This window comes from Elgaria multicarinata, chromosome 13 (assembly GCF_023053635.1).
Source record: "Elgaria multicarinata webbii isolate HBS135686 ecotype San Diego chromosome 13, rElgMul1.1.pri, whole genome shotgun sequence".
Classification (NCBI taxonomy): domain Eukaryota; kingdom Metazoa; phylum Chordata; class Lepidosauria; order Squamata; family Anguidae; genus Elgaria; species Elgaria multicarinata.
In genome coordinates, this window is record NC_086183.1 from 7,710,858 (window position 1) to 7,735,909 (window position 25,052).

The 25,052-nt window shown below is 47.8% G+C and overlaps 1 protein-coding gene across 1 annotated transcript; it reads left to right on the forward strand.

The window, feature by feature from the left end:
- The first annotated feature begins 15,770 nt into the window (after window positions 1-15,770).
- On the forward strand, window positions 15,771-24,750 carry C13H1orf216 (chromosome 13 C1orf216 homolog). Its single transcript, XM_063139626.1, has 2 exons — window positions 15,771-15,817; window positions 20,121-24,750. Exon 2 carries the CDS (start codon window positions 20,137-20,139, stop codon window positions 21,049-21,051), a length of 915 nt encoding a protein of 304 aa, XP_062995696.1. The 5' UTR covers window positions 15,771-15,817; window positions 20,121-20,136; the 3' UTR covers window positions 21,052-24,750.
- The last annotated feature ends 302 nt before the right edge of the window (window positions 24,751-25,052 follow it).

Consider the following 25,052-nt stretch of genomic DNA (forward strand, 5'->3'; position numbering starts at 1 on the left):
CCGCAACGATCTTGGCATGGCGTCTCTCAGAGGCACTGTGAGAAATCAAAATGGCGCCTTGCCCAGCTGTCGGGAGCTATTTGGGATGTTGTTACTGCCAGGTGGGAGTCCCACAATGGAGAAATGAGTCCCTCAAAGGACACTCGGAACCCTCTCCAACCTGTACAATAAGGAGTGGCAGGAACAGGGGAGGCTGGGAGCTAGTGGGGAAATATCAAGGGGTCAGATTGGATCCCCAATCATATATCTGTATGGTAGGAAAGACTTTTTTTTAGGGGGGGAGGGAGCCTAAAAGAATTGCACATCAATTATACCATAGGAAAAAACTGGCTGGCAGAGAAAGAAATGCTAGCTATTCAATTTCTGACTCCATTGACAAGTGTCTCTACTGGGACACTTTTCTCCCTCTCACATAATACTAGAACCCAGTGGAGTCATCCCATAAAGCTAATTGGGGGGAGATTCAGGACTGATAAAACGAAGTCCTTCTTCACACAGTGCAGAGTCAAACTGTGGAATTCACTAGCACAAGATTTAGTGATGGCCACGAATTTGGATGGCTTTAAAAGGGGGCTAGACAAATTCATGGAAGAGAAAGTTATCCGTGGCTATTGGCTCCGATGGTTATATGCTACCTCCAGTATCAGGGGCAGTATGCATTCATGTTCTACTTGTGGGTTTCCCAAAGACAGCTGGTTGGCCACTGTGTGAACCGAATGCTGGACAAGGTGGACCCTTGGTCTAACCCGGCAGGGCTCTTCTAATGTTCTTATGCAGTCCCAGTAACTGCAGATAATACTGAGCTAGAAAACCAATGATCTCACCCGATGTAAAGCAGTGTCCTACTTTTCTTCACCTTTACTTCTGTGTGAGGATCCTTCTTTCAGGGAATAACTTTGACTGAGGCCATGGCTAGATGACGGGGGTGGAGGGGTATGATCTCGTGATTTTATGATCGCGAGATCGCCTCCCTCAGTCTACACGCGGCACGTGACGTCCAAGAAGGAAGAGGACGTTGCGCCCGCCATTTTGTTTTTTTATTTTAATCGAGAAAGAGCACAGGAGCACTCCAACGAAAATGTAAGTTAAAAAAAAACACCTGCTCCCACTCCCCCCACCCCACCCCTGATGGGAACGGAGCTCAGCGCCCCGTGCCCGGGTCCTGGCTCCCTCTCATGAGGAGCCAGGACAAACTGCGACGCCTGGCCACACGTCCCGTGGTCTCGGGATCATCCCAGGACCATGGGGAAAAACGCAACAGAGGTGTAGGGCAATATCCCAGTGCAAGGGAGGGATCATCCTCCCTACTCCCGGGATGCCCTGTCCGTCATGTGGATGCACAGGGTTTATCCTGGAGCGATCCTCAGGATAGTCTAGCCATGGCCTGAGTGACTTCCTATATATCAAGATTTCTAGGAATCAGGGAAGTGAAGCCCCTGATGTTTACAGACCCTTTAGCATCTTGCCCACAAAACCCATAGATGAGACCACCATGATTCATCTACAGCAGAAGTGCAGCACCTCAGGCTTGCAGACGGGAGGCGAATCCAGCCACCTGGGGCCCTCACACTGGCCCTCTGGGATTCCCCAGGTGGTGGTGCCCCTTCTCCTGGCTCCACCCCACTTACTCCAAGACCATATAGAGTTGGGTGGTTTCTTGGCTTTTGTGCAGTTTCCCCTCATTCTACAAGGTTGAGATGCTTCTCCTAAGCGTTACTTTCAGGCAGTAAGAGCTTTACACGTGTGAACTATTTTTGATGCTGGTATTCTTGCCCTCGCTCTCCCTTTGGCCTTCAGCCATGTCCACCACTGGAAAGCTTCTCGGAAATGGAATCCGGCCCTTAGGCTGAAAGAGGTTGAACACTCTGATCTACAAGGTTCTTGTGGAACCACGAATGGTTCTTTCCGACCCAACATTTGGGAGATATGGCTATGACCACACTCGGACGCAAACCATGCCTTACGAGCTGAGCAGGCTTCTCACCCTGAGGCGGTTCCTCCCGGTTGATTTGCTCACAGCTGTATCCAAGGTGGCCTCCGGCCCACATGCAAGGGCTTTCAAGAGAGCAGTAGCTGCCTCTTTGGTAGTCAGTCCGCGGCCCTCTCAGCTGTGTACCCCCCTCCCCCTTTCCCCTGCCTGCGTTCACATGGGAGATTTCCTCCGGTACCCTGGGAGACATTCCCCTGCTATTTTTCACCCGGTGCTTGATGGACCCCTTTGGAGCTACCACCAAATCCTGGTGTATTTTCCCAAATGTGTTTACAATTAAACAAAAACGCCAAGCCGTCTGTAACCGTAACAACAGACCCAAGTCAGCAGCAGGGCAATGAGAGGCTGGAGGTCAAAGCATTGTTTACTTTAATTTCTATGAAAGCTTTTTGGGAGATTTCTCCAACTCCCCCCTCTTGCCTTATTAAATTCAGATGAGGCATTTGGGGAGGGTTAGGGTTACAGATGGTCCGGGGAATTTTTTTATATAAAGAAAACTGAAGCTTTAACCCGTTGCTGAGGAGGATGAACTTCTTCATTTGGATGTTTCTATGCTGCAAGTTTAAACCGGTTTCTCAAAGCGCTTGTAACAGTCCTCCTGTCATGGCCTGACTTCCGGACTCCACCAGTGGTGATTGTGAAGAGCAGGAGTCCCCCAAGTGCTACTAAACTCTTTCGAGAGGGAGCCTGAGGGAGAACTCTCTGAAAAAGATGTCTGAGGAGAAGAAAGATGAACTATTCTCCTAAAGCTGGGACGTGTCATGGAGTGGATTTCTCAAGTCAAGAGTCTGAAACTGCTACTCTGTTAACCTACCAAACACCTAAAGTAGCCATGAAGAACCTCAGCTCCTTCGGCCAAATAGGGCCTGTGTGGGGTCCCAATCCAGCTCTGTGGAGTTTCTCACATGGTCACACCCTCTTCCCTCAACCACTAATTGTTTGGGTGTTCGGTGTTTTCTGGCCTTGTAGGCTTACTTACTGACATTAAGAGCTTTAAACTAAAATATAATGATTTTTTTATTGTTTCAGAGTCACCCTTTTTGCTTTCAAGAATTTTATCAAGAATTATATAAGGGAAAGGATACTCAAAAAAAGAAGCTGGAAGCTTATATAGAAAAGTATATAAAGAAGGGAATAAAAATAGAACACAAAGAGTTAATGGAGAAGGTAATAACTCAAAGAGAAATAGAAGAAGTAATTGAGAAGTTGAAAGTGTGTAAATCACCTGGGGTAGATGGTTTAGGCTCCTGTATCTTTAACGGTTGCATAGAAAAGGGAATTTCAGTAGGTGTCATTTGTATGCATGCGGCACCTGGTGAAATTCCCCCTTCATCACAACAGTTAAAGCTGCAGGAGCCCTGCCCTCTTTTATATTGTGTCAAAAGGGCAGGACTCCTGCAGCTTTAACTGTTGTGATGAAGGGGGAATTTCACCAGGTGCTGCATGCGTACAGATGACACCTGCTGAAATACTGTTTTCTATGCAACTGTTAAAGACACAGGAGCCCTGTCCTCCTTTCCATATGATCACCCTACAGGCCAGAGCTTCTCTGAAATAGAATTTGGCTCTCAGGCTGAAAGAGGTTACAAACCCCTGACCTAAAGCAACCACTAGAGGTGGTGAAAATCTATCCATGATCATCAGGCCCTGTTCAGGGTATACTGAAATCTTCTCTCTCTCACCCTCATAACCTTGTTCAGATTAGAGTGACCATGTCACTGGAGTTGCCCAGATTTGACCAGCAAAATCATGCTTCAACAGAAGAGCCAGGGCAGGGGTTAATTTGGCTGGAAAAACAGATATGACCAGGCGGCAGCCGCCGCCACACAAACAACCCCTGCTGCGCAATGCCTTGTGCATACCTGTGGTGGTGGCAGCAGCAGTCCACTAACCCATGTGCTGCGCTGGACCTCGTATCTCCCCGCCACAGCACCATGCCGATATGCTCGCTAACACTTTGTGTTTCACAGTAAGTGTGTATATACACAGCGTTAAGAGGTGGGGAAGCCAGCGAGCAGCTGGTTTCCTTGCCTCAAGTCTTGTGAGACTTCCAGGATGATGTGTCTGAAGTCTCGCGACATTCCTAACCATGGTGGCTACATAACCTAGGGTGACTATATGAAAAGAAGGACAGGACTCCTGTAGCTTTCATAATTGTATAGAAAAGGGAATTTCAGTAGGTGTCATATGTATGCATGCAGCGCCTGGTGAAATTCCCTCTTCATCACAACAGTTATAAGCTGCAGGAGTCATGCCCTCTTTTGTAGAGTGACCAGATACAAAAGAGGGCAGGGCTCCTGCAGATTTAACTGTTGTGATGAAGAAGGAATTTCACCAGGTTCCCCATATATACAAGTGACACCTGCTGAAATTCCCTTGTCTATACAACTGTTAAAGACACAGGAGCCCTGTCCTCCTTTCCATATGGTCACCCTACATAACCACAGTTTAAACATGCTCACTAACCATTTGATGCAAAAGGGTTAGGGGCCTAGCCATGGCTTAGTGTGTCATCTGTACAGATCCCATGTAATTTTATTTCATTTTGAAATAAAGTTAAAAAAAAATAAAGGCAACAAAAATAAGAACATACGTAAGAATATAACAAGATCACTAAAGAAACAAAGGCATTCACTAATTATAACTCTTAGTCTATGTATATGTGTGCGGGGGGAAATATATTTGGCATTTCAAAAATAAATAAAAGTAATAAATATAATGGTGGGGCTGTGAATTCGCTCCAGGTTTTAGTCAGAACCAACCAAAACTCTAAAGCAGCTGAACCCAGTTTGGGGATAGAGTTTAGCACCTTGGATAGCTTTAAGCTCCCAGTTGTCTCCTCCAAAATTTTGCTGCCACCACTCAGCATTTGCCGCTTGATGCAACTGCCTCATAGTAGGGCCGGCCCTGGCCCAGAATTTCAGAAGGAGAGTAGTAGCTGGGGCATCTGAGTTTTAGAAGAAAACTGGTATACGTCTTAGCTCCTCCCTAGAAACCCTTGCCCATTTTGTTTTAAGGGGGCATAGGTGAGGGAGCGTAGCTCAATGGTAGAGCACCTGCTTTGCATGCAGAAGGCCCCAGGTTCGATCCCTAACTTTTCCAGGTAGGGCTGGAAAAACTCCTACATGAAACCCTGGGGAGGCGGTGGTGTCAACAATACTGGTCTAGATGGACCCATGGTCTGATGCAGTGTAAAGTAGCCTCCTATCTTCCTATGTTCCTAAATCCGCCTCAAGAAATTTGGTTATTAGGTGGGGTATACATGCTCCACATAAATAAATACCCCCTCTTCACAAAGTTCTTCAGAATGTTCTCACTCGGGGTCAAACTACTCAATATGCTAAATAGGTTGTGTGCAGCTGTCCTTCTCTTTGTTTTTACTCCCAAGAAAGGGAGCACAATCCAGATCCAGAATTGGATCGCAGCACACTTGAAAGGGTTTTTTAAATCTTCCTTTCTCAGTGGCTCATTTTCTGAAGTTCCCCCCACTGAGTGGAGGCTAAAAAATGCGTGGTGGAACATCATTTTTCTTTTTATGAGCCCCTGCATCCCCCCCCGGAAATATAACAATAATAATATTTTTAAAATGTTTTTAAGGGTTCCAAAAGTGCTCCAGCTATATGTGGAAAGAATGAGTGTTACTAGCCAATACACACCTGCAACAGTGACATTAAACCAACTGTGGGATGAGAAACTCATGTCACCTAGATCAACACATCTGGAAGTCACTATGTTGGTTAGGGTTGCCCTAATTCCAGTCCAACTTTATTGTACTCTCTTTTTCTTTCTCTCACTCTGCCTCAGTTTTCCAAGCTGTAAAACTGGGATAACACTGGGAGTGGTAGATGTCGGCCTCCTTGATCCTTATGTCCACATGTCCTGCTTGTGGGTCCCTGGTTGACAGATGGTTGGCCATGGTGTGAATAGAGTGCTGGACTAAATGGACCTTTGGTCTGATCCAGCATGGTTCTTCTTATGTTCTTTGGTATACCAAAGGTGGCATTTCCCACCCTGGCACCCTCCAAGTGCTGGCTGGGAACAGGGCCGGTGCTACCATAGAGGCCATTCAGGTGGCCGCCTAGAGCACCAAGCTAAGAGGGGCGCCGGGCCCAGCGCAGCACTCACGCGCGTTGACTGTGAGCCAGGCTGGGCCGAGGATTCAGCTGGGCCTGGGAGGGCAAGATGGCGCCCCGCGCCCACCCAGCCGAAGTGAAGCCAGGGACGCTGGGGTGGGGGTGGGGCGGCTCCACCTTCGGACTTCCGGAACACGCCCGGAAGAGAGAGAGAGAGAGAGAGAGAGAGAGAGAGAGAGAATGTATGGGTCTTTGAGTGAATGCATGTGTTCATGCGTATGTTTGTTTGGAGTGAGTGATGCTGAGTGTGTGTGTGTGCGCACGTGCGTGAGTTGGGGAGGATGATTTGGAGGTGATATTCCTATGAAATAATGCATTCTAGACCCATAGACGTTCCTTTCCAATTTGTTTGCTATCATTGGCATGACGTATTTCTTGCACTTCAAAATAAATTTAGCAGTTTCAAGTTTTGTGCTTCTTATTTTTTCCAGGAAACATATGTTCTTAAAATTCAAAGTTGGCATTTTGGGGGTGGGGGGTGGGCGGGGGTGAAAGTAGCTCACCTTGCCTAGGGCGCAAAATAGTCTGGCACCGGCCCTGGCTGGGAATAGGAAGAGTTACAGATGGCAAGTGTTTTCCTCCTCCCTGTGGCTTCCCGGATGGCATGCTCCCCGTGCCATGGGGCAGGTGTGGTGACGCAGGAGGGAATGGGATTACTCAGGTGAATCAGGCTCAAGGGAAGGCATCCACAAGTCTTCTGGATTGGATTCTGCGGCCTCCTGAGCAAGGGTGTCGCTAGGCACTTAAAAGATTCAGGACCCAGGCCCATGGGACACAAATCTGCATATAAATGCTAATTTATATCTATATATGCACATTTCAAAATAATTACTAGGATGTGTTATTATTTCACAGGAGGCAACACTGGCTGATTAAGCTCTCATCCAAATTGTCTCAAATGAAATCAATTCTTCAGTTGATTTACAGCCTGAACCACATCATCGCAAACCAAACCAAAGGAGAAAGGTGTTTTTTTTCTAACCTGAATTGCCATGAGGAGGAAGAATTTTTGGTGTGTGCGGGATATGGGAATTCACTGCCATTTCACTAGGTCAGATAGCTTTAAAAGGGGCCAGGGTCGGACAAATTCTGGCGTGATTGGTCAGTCAATAGCAATTAGTGATCAAAATGGAGAGGCGGGTAAGAAATAATTTATTATTATTATTATTAATAATAATAATAATAATAATAATCATGGCCATATTATTTATTTGTTTTATTTATATCCTGCCTGATGCCACTGGGAGGCAACAGCAGAAGAGAACTTTTGCCTTCATTCCCTACTTGTGGGCTCCGGTGGAAACAGAATTCTGGACTAAAATTTATTTATTTATTCATTCAATTTAAATACCACACCTTTCCACCATGAAAATGATGCTCGTGATAGCTAACAACAATAAAAACAGTTTTACAAAAGAGATAAATCTTGAAAACAAGTTAAAAACAATTAATAAAACACATTGTGCCTGCTCAAATAACACCCCAACCCAGAGTGCTTAAGCACTTTGAGCTAAATTCTATGGCTTGGTATGTCGTGTGAACCATTCCTAACCATGGTGGTTACATAACTACAGTTTAAACATGTTCCCTAACCATTTGCTGGAAAAGGGTTAGTGCCTAACCATGGCTTAGCGTGTTGTCTGAACAGGCCCATTAAAATCACAGATCAGCACACACACATTACCAGATTTTTTTTTTTAAAAAAGCAGCCTTCCGCAAAGTGGTGCCCTCCAGGTATTTTGGACGACCCCTTCCTTCCTATCCAGCCAACATGCCAACTGTCAGGAATGATGGGAGCTGTAGTCCAAAGCATCTGGGACAAACCATGTTGAGAATGGCCGGACCAGATGTACCTTTGGTCTGATCCAGGCAGGCTCTTGTTATGTTCTTGCTGGCTTCTTGTTCTCTGCAGATTGTTGGACATTACAGGAAAAGACAAAACGAGCTAATCTGTACCAGGGCTGAGTTGTGGATGTAGTTTGAAGAAGCTCAGAAGAGCTGGCCAAGAGATGAGTCTGGACTAAATGGCTTTCGCGCAACATTCCACCCCTCCGACGTGGTGGTTTTTGCCCCGGTGTCTTGCGCCTGGCTGGGTTCCCCATCAAAGCCTCCCTCACATGCGGGATTGGTTAGGACTCGATTATTCATCCTTCCTGACGGAAAAAGGTTAGAGCAACAGGCTCTGGTGACACACGCCGACGTCACCAGGCTACGGAGCGGGGTCCTTTGGCTTCTGCTGGGAACAATTTTGTTCAAAGGCTGTGGCATGATGGGCTGGATCGGTTAATGGAAAACACAGCAGATGAAAAGCAGGTGGGCACAGTTACTCACACAAATCCTGGATCAGGGCTTGAGCTGAGCTGTTATCTTTGCTGCATAGCAAATAACAGGCCTGAATGTCCAAGGACTCCTCTTGGCCTCCGTTCTCAGCTAAGGCTGACAGATCAACATTGCAATAAACTGGAAGGGCATTCTGGAGTGGTGGATTTCTGTGGGGACCCTGGGACATAAGAAGAGCCCTGCTGGATCAGACCAAGGGTCCATCTAGTCCAGCAGTCTGTTCACACAGTGGCCAACCAGCTGTCAAACAAACAGGACACGGGTGAAATAGCACCCTCCTGCCCATGTTCCCCGGCAGCTGGTGTATATAGGCTTCCTACATAGCCATCAGGACATGTAGCCACTGATAGCCTTGTCCTCCAGGAATTTATCTAACCCTCTTTAAAGCCATCCAAATTGGTGGCCATCACTACATTTTGCGGTAGTGAATTCCATAGTTTAACTATGACCCCAGTCTACTGGTGTTGTGGCAGCTTCCAACTGGATTCCTGGCTTAGTACAAGGTGTTGGCTTTGGCTTGTAAAGTCCCTGCGGAGAATGAGAACTGCTTAGCTTACAGAGCGCCTCTCGTGGGCAAATGATCTCCTGGTACACCCACACCCACACCCACACCAAATTTGCTTGAATTTGTAGAGAGGGAAGTTGTATCTGTTGTAAGGATGTGTGGAGTCTTTTCGGTTGTAGCCCCACAGCTGTGGAATGAGCTCAGCCCAAGGAGGGGTGTGGCTCTGCAATCTTTTTTGGGGGGTGGGAGGAATGGCAAGGCCCATTATTTGGAAATTAGGTTTTAAGGAGTAGTACTCCTTTAAAAATAAATAAATGTTCATTGTCCTTTTACTAGGGTTATCAAGTGATAGTAGGGAGGTTATAATCATGGTTTAGTCACAGCATTCTTCCTTAGACGTTCAGGGGAGCCTGCCTGTTTCTCACCCCACCCCTCATTATTTCATCCTCATAACAACCCTGTGGGTAGGTGAGGCTGAGAGATAGCAAGGGGAGCTTCGTGGAGGATTTGAATCCAGATCTCTCAAACCTAGGGCATGACTACACCATAGGGTATAGAGGAAGGGAGGGGGGACGATCCTGGACTTATCTGCTTCCAGGATCGTCCCTGGCCATCTAAATGGAAGCACAACAGCCCGGAAGGGAAAAGGGACGTTGCACTGTCGCACCCGCCATTTTTAAAACAACAACAAAACAGGAGCTGGGGCGTACTTGTGCTCCTGCAAAAAAGAAAGTTAAAAAAAGAAAAGAAAAGAAAAAAGCCCCGAACCTGCTCCTCCTGCCCCCAGTGTCCCTGGACTCTCCTTGGCCTGGCTCCTTCCCTCTGCTGATCCCCGCTACTCGCGGCAAGGAGGGAAGAAGCTGGGACAGGTGCCCATGATCCTCGGGATCATCCCGGGACCGTGGGAAAAACGGGAAAAAAGGGCTTCCAGAAATCCCAGAGAAATGGAGGGATCATCCCTGCCTGCTCCTGGGATCCTCTGTGTGTCATGTGGACGCAGAGGGACTATCTAGGAGGGAAAGGCAGGTGTAGACATGCCCCTAGCCTGATCACACTATCTCTCAAGAGTTGATTAAGTTTTTTAGTTGATTAATAATCTGCCTTTAATCAGGATAACCTTGACATCATTTACATTTACAGCAGTCAACCTTCCCCAATCTGGTATCCTCCAGGTGTGTTAGACAAGCTGATTTACATATTGCCAACATTTTAGATAAAGGAAGCCTGAGGTAACTTACAACTAAATGCACACTAATGGTTAGAAAGAAATGCCATGTTTAGTATTTCGTTATTTCATATTACGGTGAACACACCAGTATCTGCTACAGAATGTCATCAACTGGGTGGTGACTTCTTCATCTCCCATCATATCAGCCACTTCTACTGCTGGCTGGCGGCACTCCGCTTATAAATATATCTCTGGTGCTTGTGCGACTTTCAAAATGGCGGCCAAAGCCGAACTCCTTCAAATCACCAAGTTGGCAGCCGAGAGCTTTCCTTTGCCTGCCTTCCCTTTGGGTCCAGTTTGTAATGAGACACATGATTTGCGCAAGCGAGCAAAGCCTCTGTGCATCACCTTTCCTAAGAATAAATGCGCCATTTGCATGAGAAAAGGGAATAGAGGAGGTCCTCTTTTCTAAGTGGAGCATCACGTTCTTTTGATTCGTCACCAGGTTTGCTGTCAGTGTTGGCTGTAAAAGAAACTATTTTTGGCACAAATGTGCCATGTGTTAAAGCAGCTTTTCCCAGTCCATCTGTGGGGCCACGTAGCTGTAGTCTCACACAACCGGAGGGCAGCAAGTTGTAGAAGGGTGTGTAAACCTGACAGTTGCATAGAGATGCAATGCACACAATTTCCCAGCAGTTGCATAAGATAGACATCTACACCCACCCACACCCACCCTCCAGAGCTGTCCCACATCCTCTCTGGGTCCCCTCCCCCATTTAAAAAAATTATTCCTCAAAGCGAGCACACACAAGGCCGCCTTTATTCCCGCTTCCTGTGTGACGTCTCATGTGACCTTACCCTCCTGTGTGCCTTACACTCTTCCAGCACTTGGTCTTCTTCCAGCGGTCTCCCTCTTTTCTTTCAAAGTTTACAAGCAGCCTCCGGGGTCTGGAGAACCAACGAGAGGCCCTTTAAGAACGTAGTGCCTGTGGGGGGTCGGGGTGTGTGTGTGTGGGAAGAATGCAGGAGACATGAAGAGGTTTGGGTGATCTGTAAGAACCTGCCCTTCAGCTGGAGCTTTCATATTAAGCTGTCTAAGACCAAGTCAAACCATTGGTCCATCTCGCCCAGTATTGTCTTCCTACATTGGCGGTGGCTCTCCGAGACCCCAGGCAAGTGTTTTCTCCATGCCTGAGACACCAGGGACTGAACCTACAATCTTCTGCATGTGAAACATGTGGTCTAACATTGAGCTACAGCCCTTTCCCCCCTACTTTGGTAGATATTGCAGCATTGCATCTTCTCAGTGTCGTCTGGTGGAGCTTTTCCGTGTGGTTCGTGGCCTGTTACACTCTGGGCCAGGGCGAGAGATGGTGGAACCCTCAGTAGCACGCTGTGACGAGTTTGCACGGCACTTTGAAGATAAAGTCGCTCAGATTCGTCATGAATTGGACACCACACTTAATGCAGCTCCACTAGTAGAGGTGTTCGGAGCGCCGTCCGGTTCAGTTTTATTGGATGAGTTTCAGTTATTGAGGTCTGAGGATGTGGACAAGGTGCTTGGCCAAGTCCGGTCAACCACCTGTGTGCTTGATCCTTGCCCCTCGTGGCTCATTACATCAAATAAGGAGGGGATCGCCGGCTGGGTCCAGGAGGTTGTAAATGCCTCCTTGAGAGAGGGAGTGGTGCCGGCCTCTTTAAAAGAGGCGGTAATTAGACCACTCCTGAAGAAGCCTAATCTGGACCCGGAGGACGTTAACAACTACAGGCCGGTGGCTAATATCCCCTTCCTGGGCAAGGTGCTTGAGCGGGTGGTTGCAGGACAACTCCAGGCACTCTTGAATGAAACGGATTATCTAGATCCATTTCAATCGGGTTTCAGGCCTGGTTTTGGAACGGAAACTGCCTTGGTCGCCCTGTGGGATGACCTCTGCCGGGAGAGAGACAGGGGGAGTGCGACCCTGTTGGTTCTCCTGGACCTCTCAGCGGCCTTCGATACCATCGACCATGGTATCCTTCTGGATAGGTTGTCTGAGCTGGGAGTTGGAGGTACTGTGTTGCAGTGGTTCCGCTCCTACTTGGATGGCCGATTCCAGAAGGTGGTGCTGGGGAATTATTGCTCTGTGCCGTGGCTCCTAAGCTATGGGGTTCCACAGGGCTCTATCTTATCCCCTATGCTGTTTAACATATACATGAAGCCGCTGGGGGAGGTTATCCGGAGATGTGGACTGAGGTGTCATCAATATGCGGATGATACCCAGCTCTACATTTGCTTTTCATCAAACCCAGGTGAGGCAGTGGCTGTTCTGAACCCGTGCCTGGGCACGGTAATGGACTGGATGAGGGCTAATAAACTGAAACTCAAGCCAGACAAAACGGAGGTACTGTTAGCGGGTGGTTCATCTGTCCAGCGAGGTGATGTTTGCCCTGTCCTGGACGGGGTTGCACTCCCCCTAAAGGATCGGTTCCGTAGTTTGGGGGTGCTCTTGGATCCAGAACTGTCACTTGAGGTACAGGTGAACTCAGTGGCAAAGAGCACCTTTTATCAGCTTAGGTTGATATACCAACTACGCCCTTATCTGGACAGAGATAGCCTAGCTACAATTATCCATGCTCTGATAACCTCTCGCTTGGATTACTGCAATGCGTTATACGTGGGGCTGCCTTTGAAAACGGTCCGGAAACTTCAACTGGTACAAAACAGGGCAGCACGGTTACTAACAGGGACTGGCCGATGAGACCACATTACGCCAGTCCTTTTCCAGCTTCATTGGCTGCCAGTCCAGGTCCGGGCCCGATTCAAAGTGCTGGTATTAACATTTAAAGCCCTAACCGGCTTGGGGCAAGGCTATCTGAAGGAACGCCTCCTCCCGTATGTACCTGCCCGGCCCCTAAGGTCATTCTCAGGGGTCCTTCTCCACGAGCCCCTGCCAAAGGAAGTGAGGCAGGTGGCTACTAGGAGGAGGGCCTTCTCTGCTGTGGCACCCCGGCTGTGGAATGAGCTCCCTAAGGAGGTTCGCTTGGCACCTACATTATATGCTTTTAGACGCCAGGTGAAGACCTTTTTATTCTCCCAGCATTTTAACAATCTATAAATACATTTTAACATGGTGTTTTAAATTTGTAATTTTGCATTGCTGCTGTTTTTATCTGGTTGAGCTTTTATATTGTATTTTATATTATGGTTTTATACTGTTGTTTTATACTTTGAATGTTTTTAATTTTTGTGAACCGCCCAGAGAGCTCCGGCTATTGGGCGGTATAGAAATGTAATAAATAAATAAAAAATAAACGTCTAAAATTAATGAAAATGGTGTTGGCTCCAGTTTTTGGAGGGCCTTTGGGAAAGATATCCTCAACAGGCCCCCTCCCTCAGTGCATCTAGCCTTTCACCATCATGGTCACTAGCTGCTATTGCTCCTCCTCCTCCTCCTTAATCCTATCACCGGCTTGCTTGGCAGGCTGAGAGCCGGTGAGCAAGGCGGCCATGGTGGTACCTCCTAATCCTCCATCTCACCACCACTATTGTCTGGGCCAGAAGGAAAAGCAGGTGAACAAGTAGGTTGCCATGGTGAAAAGGAGCAACTCCAGGGGGTCTTCTCAGCCCTGTATATTATTATTATTATTATTATTATTATTATTATTAATATTTAGTTACCGCCCCATAGCCAAAGCTCTTTTGGCGGTTTACAAAGCATAAAAAGGTTGAATTAAAAAGAATGAACATTAAAAATCAATATACAAAATTTAAAAACATAAAACCAGTTAACATTAAAAACAAATTTTAAACACTCAGCCAGGCCAAACCTTGCCTAATTGACTGTCAAGATGGCTCCTCCATACCCCAGGGAAATAATTTTGTGAGGGTGCTCAGAATTCGCCAGGATTTTCAACCCTCCCGCCTTCGACAAACCCGTCTCCCTCTAATTACGGATGCAAAGCATTTGGTAAAGAGTGACAAAGCTGTCCATGGCTTGCACCAACGTCTAGATTGCAGGTGAGGGAATTGCATGTCTGAATGAACCACCATTAAAACATCTCCGCATATTTTTACGCTGTACCTTATGGTTTTAATTTTTGTGAACCACCCAGAGAGCTTCAGGTATTGGGCGGTATAGAAATTAAATAAATATATCCTTCCTTCCCCATGGGGTGCTTTTTGATGGAGGACTCTTAGCACTACCAGACGAAAGACATCAAGGGTGCAATCCTATGCAGGTTGAGACAGAGAAAAGCCCTACAATCCTATGCATGTTTAGACAGAAAAAAAGTTCTACAACTCCCAGCATGGCTGGGAAATGCTGGGAATTGTAGGTCTTTCTTCTATCTAAATATGCATAGGATTGTGCAATCCTATGTATGTCTTCTCCAAAGTGAGCACCATTGAGTTCAATGGTATTTACTCCCAGGTAAGTGTGTACAGGATTACATTGTAAGCAGCTATTCCATCTTTTCTTCCTGAACAGTTTTTTTTTTTTTTTGGAAAGAAAAATTCAAAAGGAGTGGTGGGAAAACACAGGTGGGTTACAAGTTGAAGCCAGTGTTGTAACTGTTTATGAAGAGGCAGGTCACTAGTCCCCTAAAGGAGGAAGTGCAATTTAACAATAAAATTGCAGAATAGTTTTGTGGAGCGCCCCAGATTTCACAAAATAGATGGACGCTAAGCTAGAACCCTTCTCCCTATGTGCCTGGACTGATCTCTCTCTCTCTCTCTCTGCTTGCACATTTTAAAATTATCTTTGAGTTTGCCTAACAAAAGAACTATACTACCTATTACATGGATTTTGGACTGCTTCACATCTGAAGCAATACACATCGCTATCTAAAGGGACCCTGTACGATTACACACACAGAGAGGGAGGAGCACTCTAACCCCAGTAACAGGTTTGCCACTTGATCTACTGCTTCTCTTGACCAGGGCCACAGCTAGACCTAAGGTTTATCCTGGGACCATCCAGGGTTCGCCCCTGCCTGAGCACTGGATCCCCTGTGTGTCACCTAGATGAACAGGTTTGACCCCTGGACGATCCAGGGATAAACCTTAGGTCTAGCTATGGCCCAAGAAACCACAGATTATTCACGCACAGTACGGCCCACTTTGAGGCATTCTCCTTCACGTGTGCGGGAGTGGGGGGCATTGCTAATCAAACCATCTCATCTTGCGGCCCTGAGTGTGTGTGTGTGTGAGAGAGGGAGAGAGTAAGGAGGTGGCACCCACGTAAACGCCGTCACGCACCAACCTCCTTCTACTCGCGTCCTCCTTGACACGCTAGTTAGGTCGTGTGAACCCGCCCTGGTTGCGGGGCAGGGCTGGTCTTCTGCAAATCAGCCTAGCAGGAGGCTCGCCCTTTCCCCTAGGGAAGGAGGCAGGAAGGAGAAGGTGTTGCTCCTGCGCAGCCTTCTCCTCCCAGGCGGCGGCGCCCCCCACCCCCGTGCGGCCGCGGCCACCGCGCGCTCTCCTCCTCCTCCTCCTTCTCTCCTCCTCCTGCAGCAGCGACAGCCGCCGCCGCCGCCTTGGCTGCTCTCGGAAGCGGGCGGTGCGTGACGCTTTCCTGCCCCGTTGCCTAATCGCGCTATTTCCGCTCTCCACCAGCTCCGCAGCCGCAACGGGGGCGGCCTGAAACAACGCAGCCCCCCACCCCCGCGCCCAATCCCGGTGGATTTTCTGCAAGGCGCCAGCGGTGAGTGCCCGGCGCTGAGGGTCGGTGCTGCCAGCTGCCGCAGGGGGCTGCCAGACCCAGAGGGGGCGGGCCGGGCCGGGCCACCAGAGCCCCCTTCCCCTCGCCCCTTCTCTCGCCAAAGTTGGGCCAAGCCGCCTCTCCCGTGGGCCACTCCGGCAGCTCCGGCAGGTGGGCCTGGGGCGGCGCGCAGCTGGCCACGGCGCCGCCCCTTGCGCGCACCCACCTGCACCGGCGCCCGCCTGCCTGCCTGCCTCCTCTCCTCTCCTCTCCTCTCCTGGCGTGCCCTGAAACAGCCCCTTCCAAACGGGTGGCCGACAGGTGTTTTGGACGGCCATTTCCAGCATTCCGCATGACTGGCTCTGCTGGTTGGGGCAGATGGGAACTGCGTCCCAAAACATCGGGGGGGGGGCACCTGGTGAGGGAAGCCAGGCCTAAAAGGTCCACTGTGTGATGGGGTTGGAGAAAGACCAGGGGTTGGGACAGCGCAGTCCAAAAGGGCTAGGAGGCATTAGGGGCAACTGCCCAGCTCCGGGTTTTTTCCATCCATGCTTTTGCCCTGTGTTATTTATTGCTATTAATTGCTTATTATTTATTATTATGAATTATTAATATCAATAATAATCACAATATATTATTGTTAATAATACTAATAATACTACTAATAATAATTTTACTTTCAGTTCTCTCTTCCCCCTGACATGGTACAGCTTAGATCAATCTTCCCCAACCTGGTGCTTTCCAAATGTTATGGACTGCAGCTCCCATCAGCCACAGTCTGCATGGCCATTGCTGAGGCATGATGGGGGTTGAAGTCCAAAACGTGCAGCAAATTGGGAAATGCTGGCTTGGATTGTATGGGAGCCAGCTGGGGTGTAGATGAGTGCCAGGGACTCTCTCTCTCTCTCTCTCTCTCTCTCTCTCTCTCTGCTCTGCTGTTGTATTCATAAGCCTCATCATTATCTGTTCAATTGTCCAGCCTCTCCAAGAGAGGCTTACTGTTCATGTTGCAGTCATCCTTCTCTCGCTCTCTCCCCTCCCACCCTCCATCCCAAATCCTCCACCCCTTCCCTTGGTCAGTCTGTAAGCTGCTTAAAGAGATGGGCACGCTGCAGTTTGGAGAAGAGTGGCTTGTTTTTACAAGGGGGTGGGGGTGGGGATGAAGGCGGGAATCTCCACCACGTTGACCTGCAGAACATGCTTTAGAAGCCACCTAAGAATTGCTGCTGGCTCTTGGTCAAAACTGGGGCTGTAGCTAGACCTAAGGTTTATCCCTGGATTGTCCAGGGGTCATAGAATCATAGAATAGCAGAGTTGGAAGGGGCCTACAAGGCCATCGAGTCCAACCCCCTGCTCAATGAACAGGTCAAACCTGTTCATCTAGGTGACACACAGGGGATCCAGTGCTCAGGCAGGGGCAAACCCTGGATGATCCCAGGATAAACCTTAGGTCTAGCTGTGGCCTGGAGGTCTAACTCTAGCTATCCCAATGCCTCACTATGGCCCATTCAGAAAACGCCTTAAACCACGGCTTTAACCACGGTGAATAAAGCTATCTGTCAAGTCTCCCAGTATAGTGGTAGGACACAACCTCTCTTTGAATCATGTTGAAGGTTTTTGTTTTGTATTGTTGTAATAAGGAATATATTTCATGGCACTGCCATGGTTTGCCAGTTTTCTTCGGCCAGAGGGGGTGACGATACTGCAGCCCCTCCCTCATTTGGGGCCCTCCTGGTGTGTTGGACCACAGCTTCTAGCATACCACATCCGGATGTGGATTCACTGCTGGGAGCCTGTGGTCCAGCAAACCTGGAGGGTGGGGGCACTCTGAGCAATCATTTCTCCCAGCCCTGAGACATTTTGCAGTGGAGAAACCGGGGACCGAACCGGCCATCTTCTGCATGCGTGCTCTACCATTGAGCTATCTCACTTTACCATCGTTCAATGTTGGGCAATAGTGATTCTCCTACATATCACAGTGCACTCAAAGGCAGGTTTATCCACAGCCCTCCAGATGTTGTTGGACTGCATTAGGTGCAACAGCCTAGCTCGATTTTTCCCATCTATGCTTTTGTCCTGTATTATTATTTATTAATGTTATTAATTTATTAATTATGAAGTATTGTGAATTATTATTATTATTATTATTATTATTATTATTATTATTATTGAGGGCAGGTAGGTATATACACAGCCCCCCAGATGTTGTTGGACTGCAACTTGAATGATGTTGCCCACCCACTATTTAAAAGGAACAAGAAAGTAACAGGATGATACTGTAAACTGAATAATGTGAATGTGCATCTGTCGCTGTCTCTCAAAAGAGTTTACCGGCCAAAAAGGCTTCTGAGTTTCAGCTGAGGGCTGCCAGCATGTAGAAGGAATTTTCCTGGCTTTGTGGGCCTTGTGAAGAATACCATTTATTGGGGGTAACAGCTAGAGAAGCTCTACCTGGGGGCTTCCTGGAAGATTCTTCTGGCCGTGGTGGGAAAGAAGATGATGGACCAGAACTGGTCTGACCCATCAAGGCTCTTCTTATGCTCCGTAGGACTCACTAAGGCCACAGCTAGACCTAAGGTTTATCCTGGGACCATCCAGGGTTCGCCCCTGCCTGAGCACTGGATCTCCTGTGTGTCACCTAGATGAACAGGTTTGACCCCTGGACGATCCAGGGATAAACCTTAGGTCTAGCTATGGCCTAAATCAAGGGTGGGCAACTTGTGACCCTTCAGGGGTTGTGCTTCTCTAAAAGAAGCTCTTCTGTCTACCTTGGTTAGCAGATTATGCTACCATACAAATAAAATCATAGAATCATAGAATAGCAGAGTTGGAAGGGGCCTACAAGGCCATCGAGTCCAACCCCCTGCTCAATGCAGGAATCCACCCTAAAGCATCCCTGACAGATGGTTGTCCAGCTGCCTCTTGAAGGCCTCTAGTGTGGGAGAGCCCACAACCTCCCTAGGAAACTGATTCCATTATTGTAGTGCTCTAACAATTAGGATGTTTTTCCTGATGTCCAGCTGGAATCTGGCTTCCTTTAACTTGAGCCCGTTATTCCGTGTCCTGCATTCTGGGAGGATCGAGAAGAGATCCTGGCCCTCCTCTGTGTGACAACCTTTTAAGTATTTCAAGAGTGCTCTCATGTCTCCCCTCAATCTTCTCTTCTCCAGGCTAAACCTGCCCAGTTCTTTCAGTCTCTCTTCATAGGGCTTTGTTTCCAGACTCCTGATCATCCTGGTTGCCCTCCTCTGAACACACTCCAGCTTGTCTGCGTCCTTCTTGAATTGTGAAGCCCAGAAATGATAGGTCACCACTAATGCAAGAGCATCCTTTGCTTCATGGAATATTTGATGGCTGTCAAGTAATAGACCATCAATATTTGACTACTCAATTGGCAGGTCTCCCAGTTCTAGGTGTGTAGGATGCTGCTTTATACTGAATCAAAGTTTTGGTCCGTCTAGCTCAGTATCTAACTGATAATAGTAGGGATGGTTTGGCCACAGTGGTACAAGCACTAGCAACCTCAAGTCTGGATTACTGCAATGCACTCTATGTGGGGCTGCCCTTAAAGCTGCTCTGGAAGCTAGAGCTTGTGCAGAACGCAGCAGCTCAGCTGTTGTCAGGAGCTGCCCCTTTTCAGCATGCAACTCCTTTGCTGAGAGAACTCTACTGGCTGCCTATTCACTATAGGGCCGGGTTTAAGGTTTTGATAGTGTATAAAGGTAGTGAGAGCGCCTTCTCCCCTATCAACCTGAGGTCATCAGAGGGTATGCTCCTGGTGGTTCCGCATGAACTTATGGCTCAATTGGAGTCCACTTGGAGAAGAGCCTTCAATGTGGTGGCCCCCTCTCTCTAGAACTCCCTGCCTCTGGAGGTCACGCAGGCACCCATTGCATCATTTCTGGCGCCTCTTGAAAGCCACAGTTTTTATCAGTACTCTGTTTTTAAATATATATATATTTTTAAGATGGTGTTTTATTTCTTTTATCTTTTTATCTTTTATTGTTCACCGGTCCGAAATCTGTTTAGATGTGGAGCAGTATATAAATGCTGTAAATGAACAAATAAATAAATTATGGCTCTCCAGGTTTTTAGGCAGGTTTTTCCCCCCAGCCCTACTCACCATTGTCAAGGACTGAACTTGGGACTTTTTGCATGCAAAGCAGGTTCTCTACCCTACAGGAGAGCGATGGATAGGGCGTTTCAAGAAGAGATGGGTAAGATGGCCGGTATTTTTCTGCCTGATGATTATACATTTCGTTCCTTTGTTTCTCTCTCTCTTTCTCTCTGTCTCTTTCTTCCACAGCTGGGAGGGTGCACGCATGTTTGCCATGTGCCAATCAGAGCTGCCCCTCAACCCGCTGTTCAATGAGGGAAAGGGAAACTTGCAACTCGACGCGGCCTACCTTGGCGGAAGGGATTGTAGACCAGACAAGAACCTCAACTTCATGGGGGAAGAGGCCTATGACAGCAATGAAAACTGGAGCCAACCCACGCATGGGGAACCAGAGCAGCTAGGAGACAATGCAGCCAAGGCATCTGATAATCAAATCGTACATATGCATAGGCAGAAAGAAAAGATTAGGCCTAGGGACGTCCCCCAGGACCTCAAACCTGACAGCATGTTCCTGGCCTCTGAAGAAGAAGAAGAGGAGGAGGAAGAGGAAGGAGAGGAAGAGGAAGAGGAAGAAGAGGACATCCGCAGACCTCCTGAGGGAGCTGAAGTCAGTGGCATGGAGCAAGAAAACACCACCAGCAAGGAGAGGATGAAAGAAGGTGGGAAGCTGGCCAGTTCCCCTTTAGAAGACAACGGCTACGCCAGCAGCTCCCTAAGCATCGATAGCCCTGACAGCGGAGGCGCCATTGCTTGGGACACATCCGTGGTTGCCGCTGAAGACTGGAAGGGTCACCTAGAACTGCGGTCCCCTGATGCTGAGTCTGAAAACTCTTCGCCTGGTTCCGAGACACTCTTTCCGGCGTTGGCAGAGGCTTTCCGGAACCTACAGGACAAGAAGAAGTTCAAGGAGCGGGAGAAACAGAAGCACCACGTCCACCTGGTGATGTACCGCCGCCTGGCATTGCTCCGCTGGATCCGCAGCCTCCAGCAGAAGGTGGTTGACCAGCAAAACCGACTCCAGGATAGCTTTGACACCATCCTGGACAACCGCAAAGAACTCATTCGATGCGTCCAGCAAGGCATGGTGTGTACCAAGAACCCAACGCAGGCCGAGTTGTGAAGGACAACGCCTCCCACCCATATCTTCCCATGGGTCCTGCAGTCCTTCGCTTGGTCAGCCATGTGAGCGGCCTACAAATGCCCATATCTGCCTGCACCCTGCATGGGCGGCTTGTTTTTCTTTAATGTTTGATGTTCCTCCTTATAGCATACCAGAACATCAGCAGTCCATGAAGCGTCAACACCCCGCGCCTAGCCAGTATTTATGCATAGATCTGACTTTTCACCATCATTTCACCTTTTCATTGTGGTGCATGGCTTCTGTGGGTGAATGCAAATGCAATGCATAACGAAATGAAACAAGGAGCATATAGGATCCTGTGGTGAGATCTAGCAGTCATGGAGAAAAACCAGAAAAAGACAGTATATATGCTTAGAAGCGTGGTGTTGGGCACTGGGGTAGGCGAGGGGATTGGGTCCCATATAGGTCAGTTGCCTGTGCCACTGCTTGGAGGAAGGCACAAACAGCTGGCTCACACCGGGATAGAAATCCTCTGGAATGAAATCCTCATGATACTCAGGATCAGGACATGCAAGAGAGCCAATGCTGTACCTGTGCCTGCTATCTGGCTTCTAGATCTGTTGAGCTCCCCGCGTCTGGGCAACTAATCTTACCGAGGAAAGCCAGAAGGCTGTTCAGCTGTGCTTCCAGATCACTTCTCTGCTGTCGGCCTATTTTGCCTCCCAGCACCTGCCCCTTGGCCCATTCCTATCCCTGTCCTGCTGTGTTCTTCAACTCCTTGGCGTTCGCTTGGTTTCCTAGCCATGCTTTCTGTCCCAGTCCACCTCCTCTGCTTCCAGGTGCCTACAGCTTCTTCAGTCATCAAGGCCTGATCCTGCTGGCACTCAGAACGAGGTCCCTGAAACCAAAGAAGGTCTGGAGAGGTGTAAAATGTTCAGGAAACAGCCGGTTCTCAAGATTATTTTTCTACTTTTTCTCCGTTTAGCCCAAACAGGTTTCCTTTTTAGCAGTGGAGGCTGGTGGCTCTGATGTCAGTGGGGCTGTGAATCCACTCCGGCTTTAGTCAGAACTCTAAAGCAGCTATCCAAGGTGCTTCACAGAGTGTTCACCGTGATGGGATAAATGCTTCTCACCTGGGGTAGTTGCTTTAGGGTTCTGATTGATACCTGGAACAGATTCACCACCCCACTGGCATCGGAGCAACCAGCCTCCACTGCTTTTTGAGTATGTTTGAGTAAGAATGACTCAGTTTGCATGCAACTTTACTTTGACTTAAGTGGAGTAAAGCAGCCCTTAAGTGGAGGAACAACAGGAGGAGCACCCGTCATGCTGTTCTTCTCCTCGAAATGATTTCTCTCTCTGGGAGAGAAGGAAATACAGTTACCTCGACATTGTGGTCTTCAGTTCTTATCCCATGTCTTAATATCTCATCCCAAATCCTATTTTACCTTTTTCAGCACTTTACATGAATGAATACCAAATTCCATAAAAAAAATACTCCCACCCTCTCCAGAGAGGGTACAGCAATTTAAGTAAATGCACGTCAAATTTATGCAAAAAACAACAACACCCTGATTCGTATTGCAGAATATTGGCTTTCTGTTTGCAAGGTATAAGATTAGTATTTGATTTTGTTTTTAAAACATTCATACCTTGCAATTTCCCCACTGGAAATAGGGATTAATAGAACCCTGGTGGGCTAGGATTTTAGAGCCTTTGCTCTGAATGTTTTTCCTAAATAAATTATACCAAAAATATTATGTTTGGGGAAGTTACCCACCCAACTACAGAAATGCAAAACAACGATTGCAGTGATGGATCTGCTAGTGCACATTGAACGGTGGCAGTCATGTGGCTTGAGGCCTATGAAGACAGTGGGTGTGCAGCTGGTTGCTCCATGTCTTGCCTGCTCCTCATTGCCAAAGCAGCAGGTGCCCACCTACCCTGTGTCTCTGTGTGTCAAAAGCCAAATGGTTCTTCAGAGAACAGATTGGACACGTCTCGCCTGTTGTAGAAGAACGGATAAGACGCCTCGTTTTTCCAACTGAAATCTCTTGCAATGTGTGAAGACCTCGGATGGCACAGGTCCCATCTGGTTGAAATGGCATCAATGCAGCAAAGTGCTTTGGCAAGCTGAGACGTCACTCTTTCTGCCTTTCTTTCCTGTGATGTTTTTGTCTTATCTTGGACATTTTCAGTATCGCTGCCCAAGATATTAAGGATGTGTCTGCTTTTTAGGGTAATCAGGTGTACATGAGATAGCGGCCTAATACTATCAATGGGCCACTTATTCAACCATGGTCAAATAGTGGCTGGGTTCAGACAACATGATAGTCAACAGTGGGGTAATAATCAACTCAGCAGTTGTTTATCTAGGGGGTACTCCCTACACAACATGGTAATTGTGGTGTGGATAAGGATCAACATTGAGTTGACTATTAGTCCACGCTGAGTTGACTCACTCATCCCTTGCTCTCCGCCCCCAGTCCTCCCACTAGTATCCCATCAGCCATTGCTGTTGAAAATCTACCCTGCTGGCTGGACTAGAGCAGCAGCCACCACTTTGTCCACTCTTGCCTTGTGACTCTGTGGCTGACGAAATAACCAACGGTGGCCGAGGAAATAACCAATGGTACCCTCCACACAACACGATAACCAATGGTTGTTCAAATAGCCAACTCTGCACAGCATTGATGATTTGCATTGGTTATTTCAGTCAAATAACCAACTGTTAAAAAAACTCCCTCCACACAACAGGATAACCCATGGTGGGTTAAATAACCAACCGTTGACTATTTAAACCACCATTGGTTATAGTGTTTGAACCCAGTCAGTGTCAAGCATTCCATGAAGTCAAGAGCACCCTTGGCTATGCAGAAACTTCTCCCTTTTTGAATCCTATCACTTTATCAACTGTAATCAATGGCAGGAGTTTCCACACGTCCGTGCTCTGCAGCCTTGCAGAATTTGAGGACACACATGTGCACTCCCTCCACCGTTAGGAGGTACCTCCTGCCCCCTCATTATTCCCTGAAAACTTCTGCCCTCCTCCTCCCACTGCTCCTAATGTGGGGTAGGTGCTATAACTGCAGGCATCTCTGAACAGGAAGGAGCACAGGGTTTGGGAGAAAACAGGAAGCAAATGGGCGTAAGCTCAGGGTACAAAAAGCAGTAGTGGATTTCCGCTGCCTGTTTTGCTACGGAAAGAAAGTGTTTTCTTAGTGTGTGCAGTAAAACATCTGGGAAGGATTGGAATCTAAGTTCCTAGCCATTATTTGAATGTAATCGACTTGTCACTTGACCAAGGATTTTCGTTTGTATGTTGCTGCTGCTGCTGCTGTTTTTTGAACTTGTAAAATGCCAACCTCACCCAGCATTTAATTCAGGGATGGGCACCTTGTGGCCCTCTAGATATTTTGGGCCTACAGTGCCCATCAGCCCCAGCCAGCATAGCCAATGGGGAGGGATGATGGGAACCAAATCATCTGAAAGGCCAAAAATGGCTCACCCCTGATTTCAGTCCTTAAAATTACTATCCATTGACCCCAACTTTATTTAAAGCAGGGGTGATCAACTTGTGGCCCTCCAGATGTTTTGACCTACAACTCCCATGATCCCTCACCATTGGCTATACCGGCTAGAACTCACGGCACGTTTAGGCCAAAATATGTTGCCCACTCCTGGTTGAATGTAAATTCAAGTTTTATTTTTTTACAAATATAATTTTTATTTGAAGAATCATGATTTAAAATGTGTTTATTTAAAATTTGTTTAATAAGAATGCAGATGTCTCTATATATGGGGGTGCTGTTCACACAACACGCTAACCCACACTCAGTGGTTCAGTGTGAGTTGCTTTGAACTGTGGGTTGTTTGTTGAACCATGGGTTTGCATGTTGACTTAATGCAGCCAGGGTGGCTTGTTAACCATGCAGTGTGGCTTATTTTTCTCAAACAAGCCACCTTGAGAAACCATGGTTTGTTGTTGGGTTGTTCAGGGTGGATATCAATCCACACAGCATGGTTAACAAGCCACCCTG

Coding starts and splice junctions, on each gene's coding strand:
- C13H1orf216 (XM_063139626.1), top strand. CDS start 20,137: ATGTTTGCCATGTGCCAATCAGAGCTGCCCCTCAACCCGCTGTTCAAT.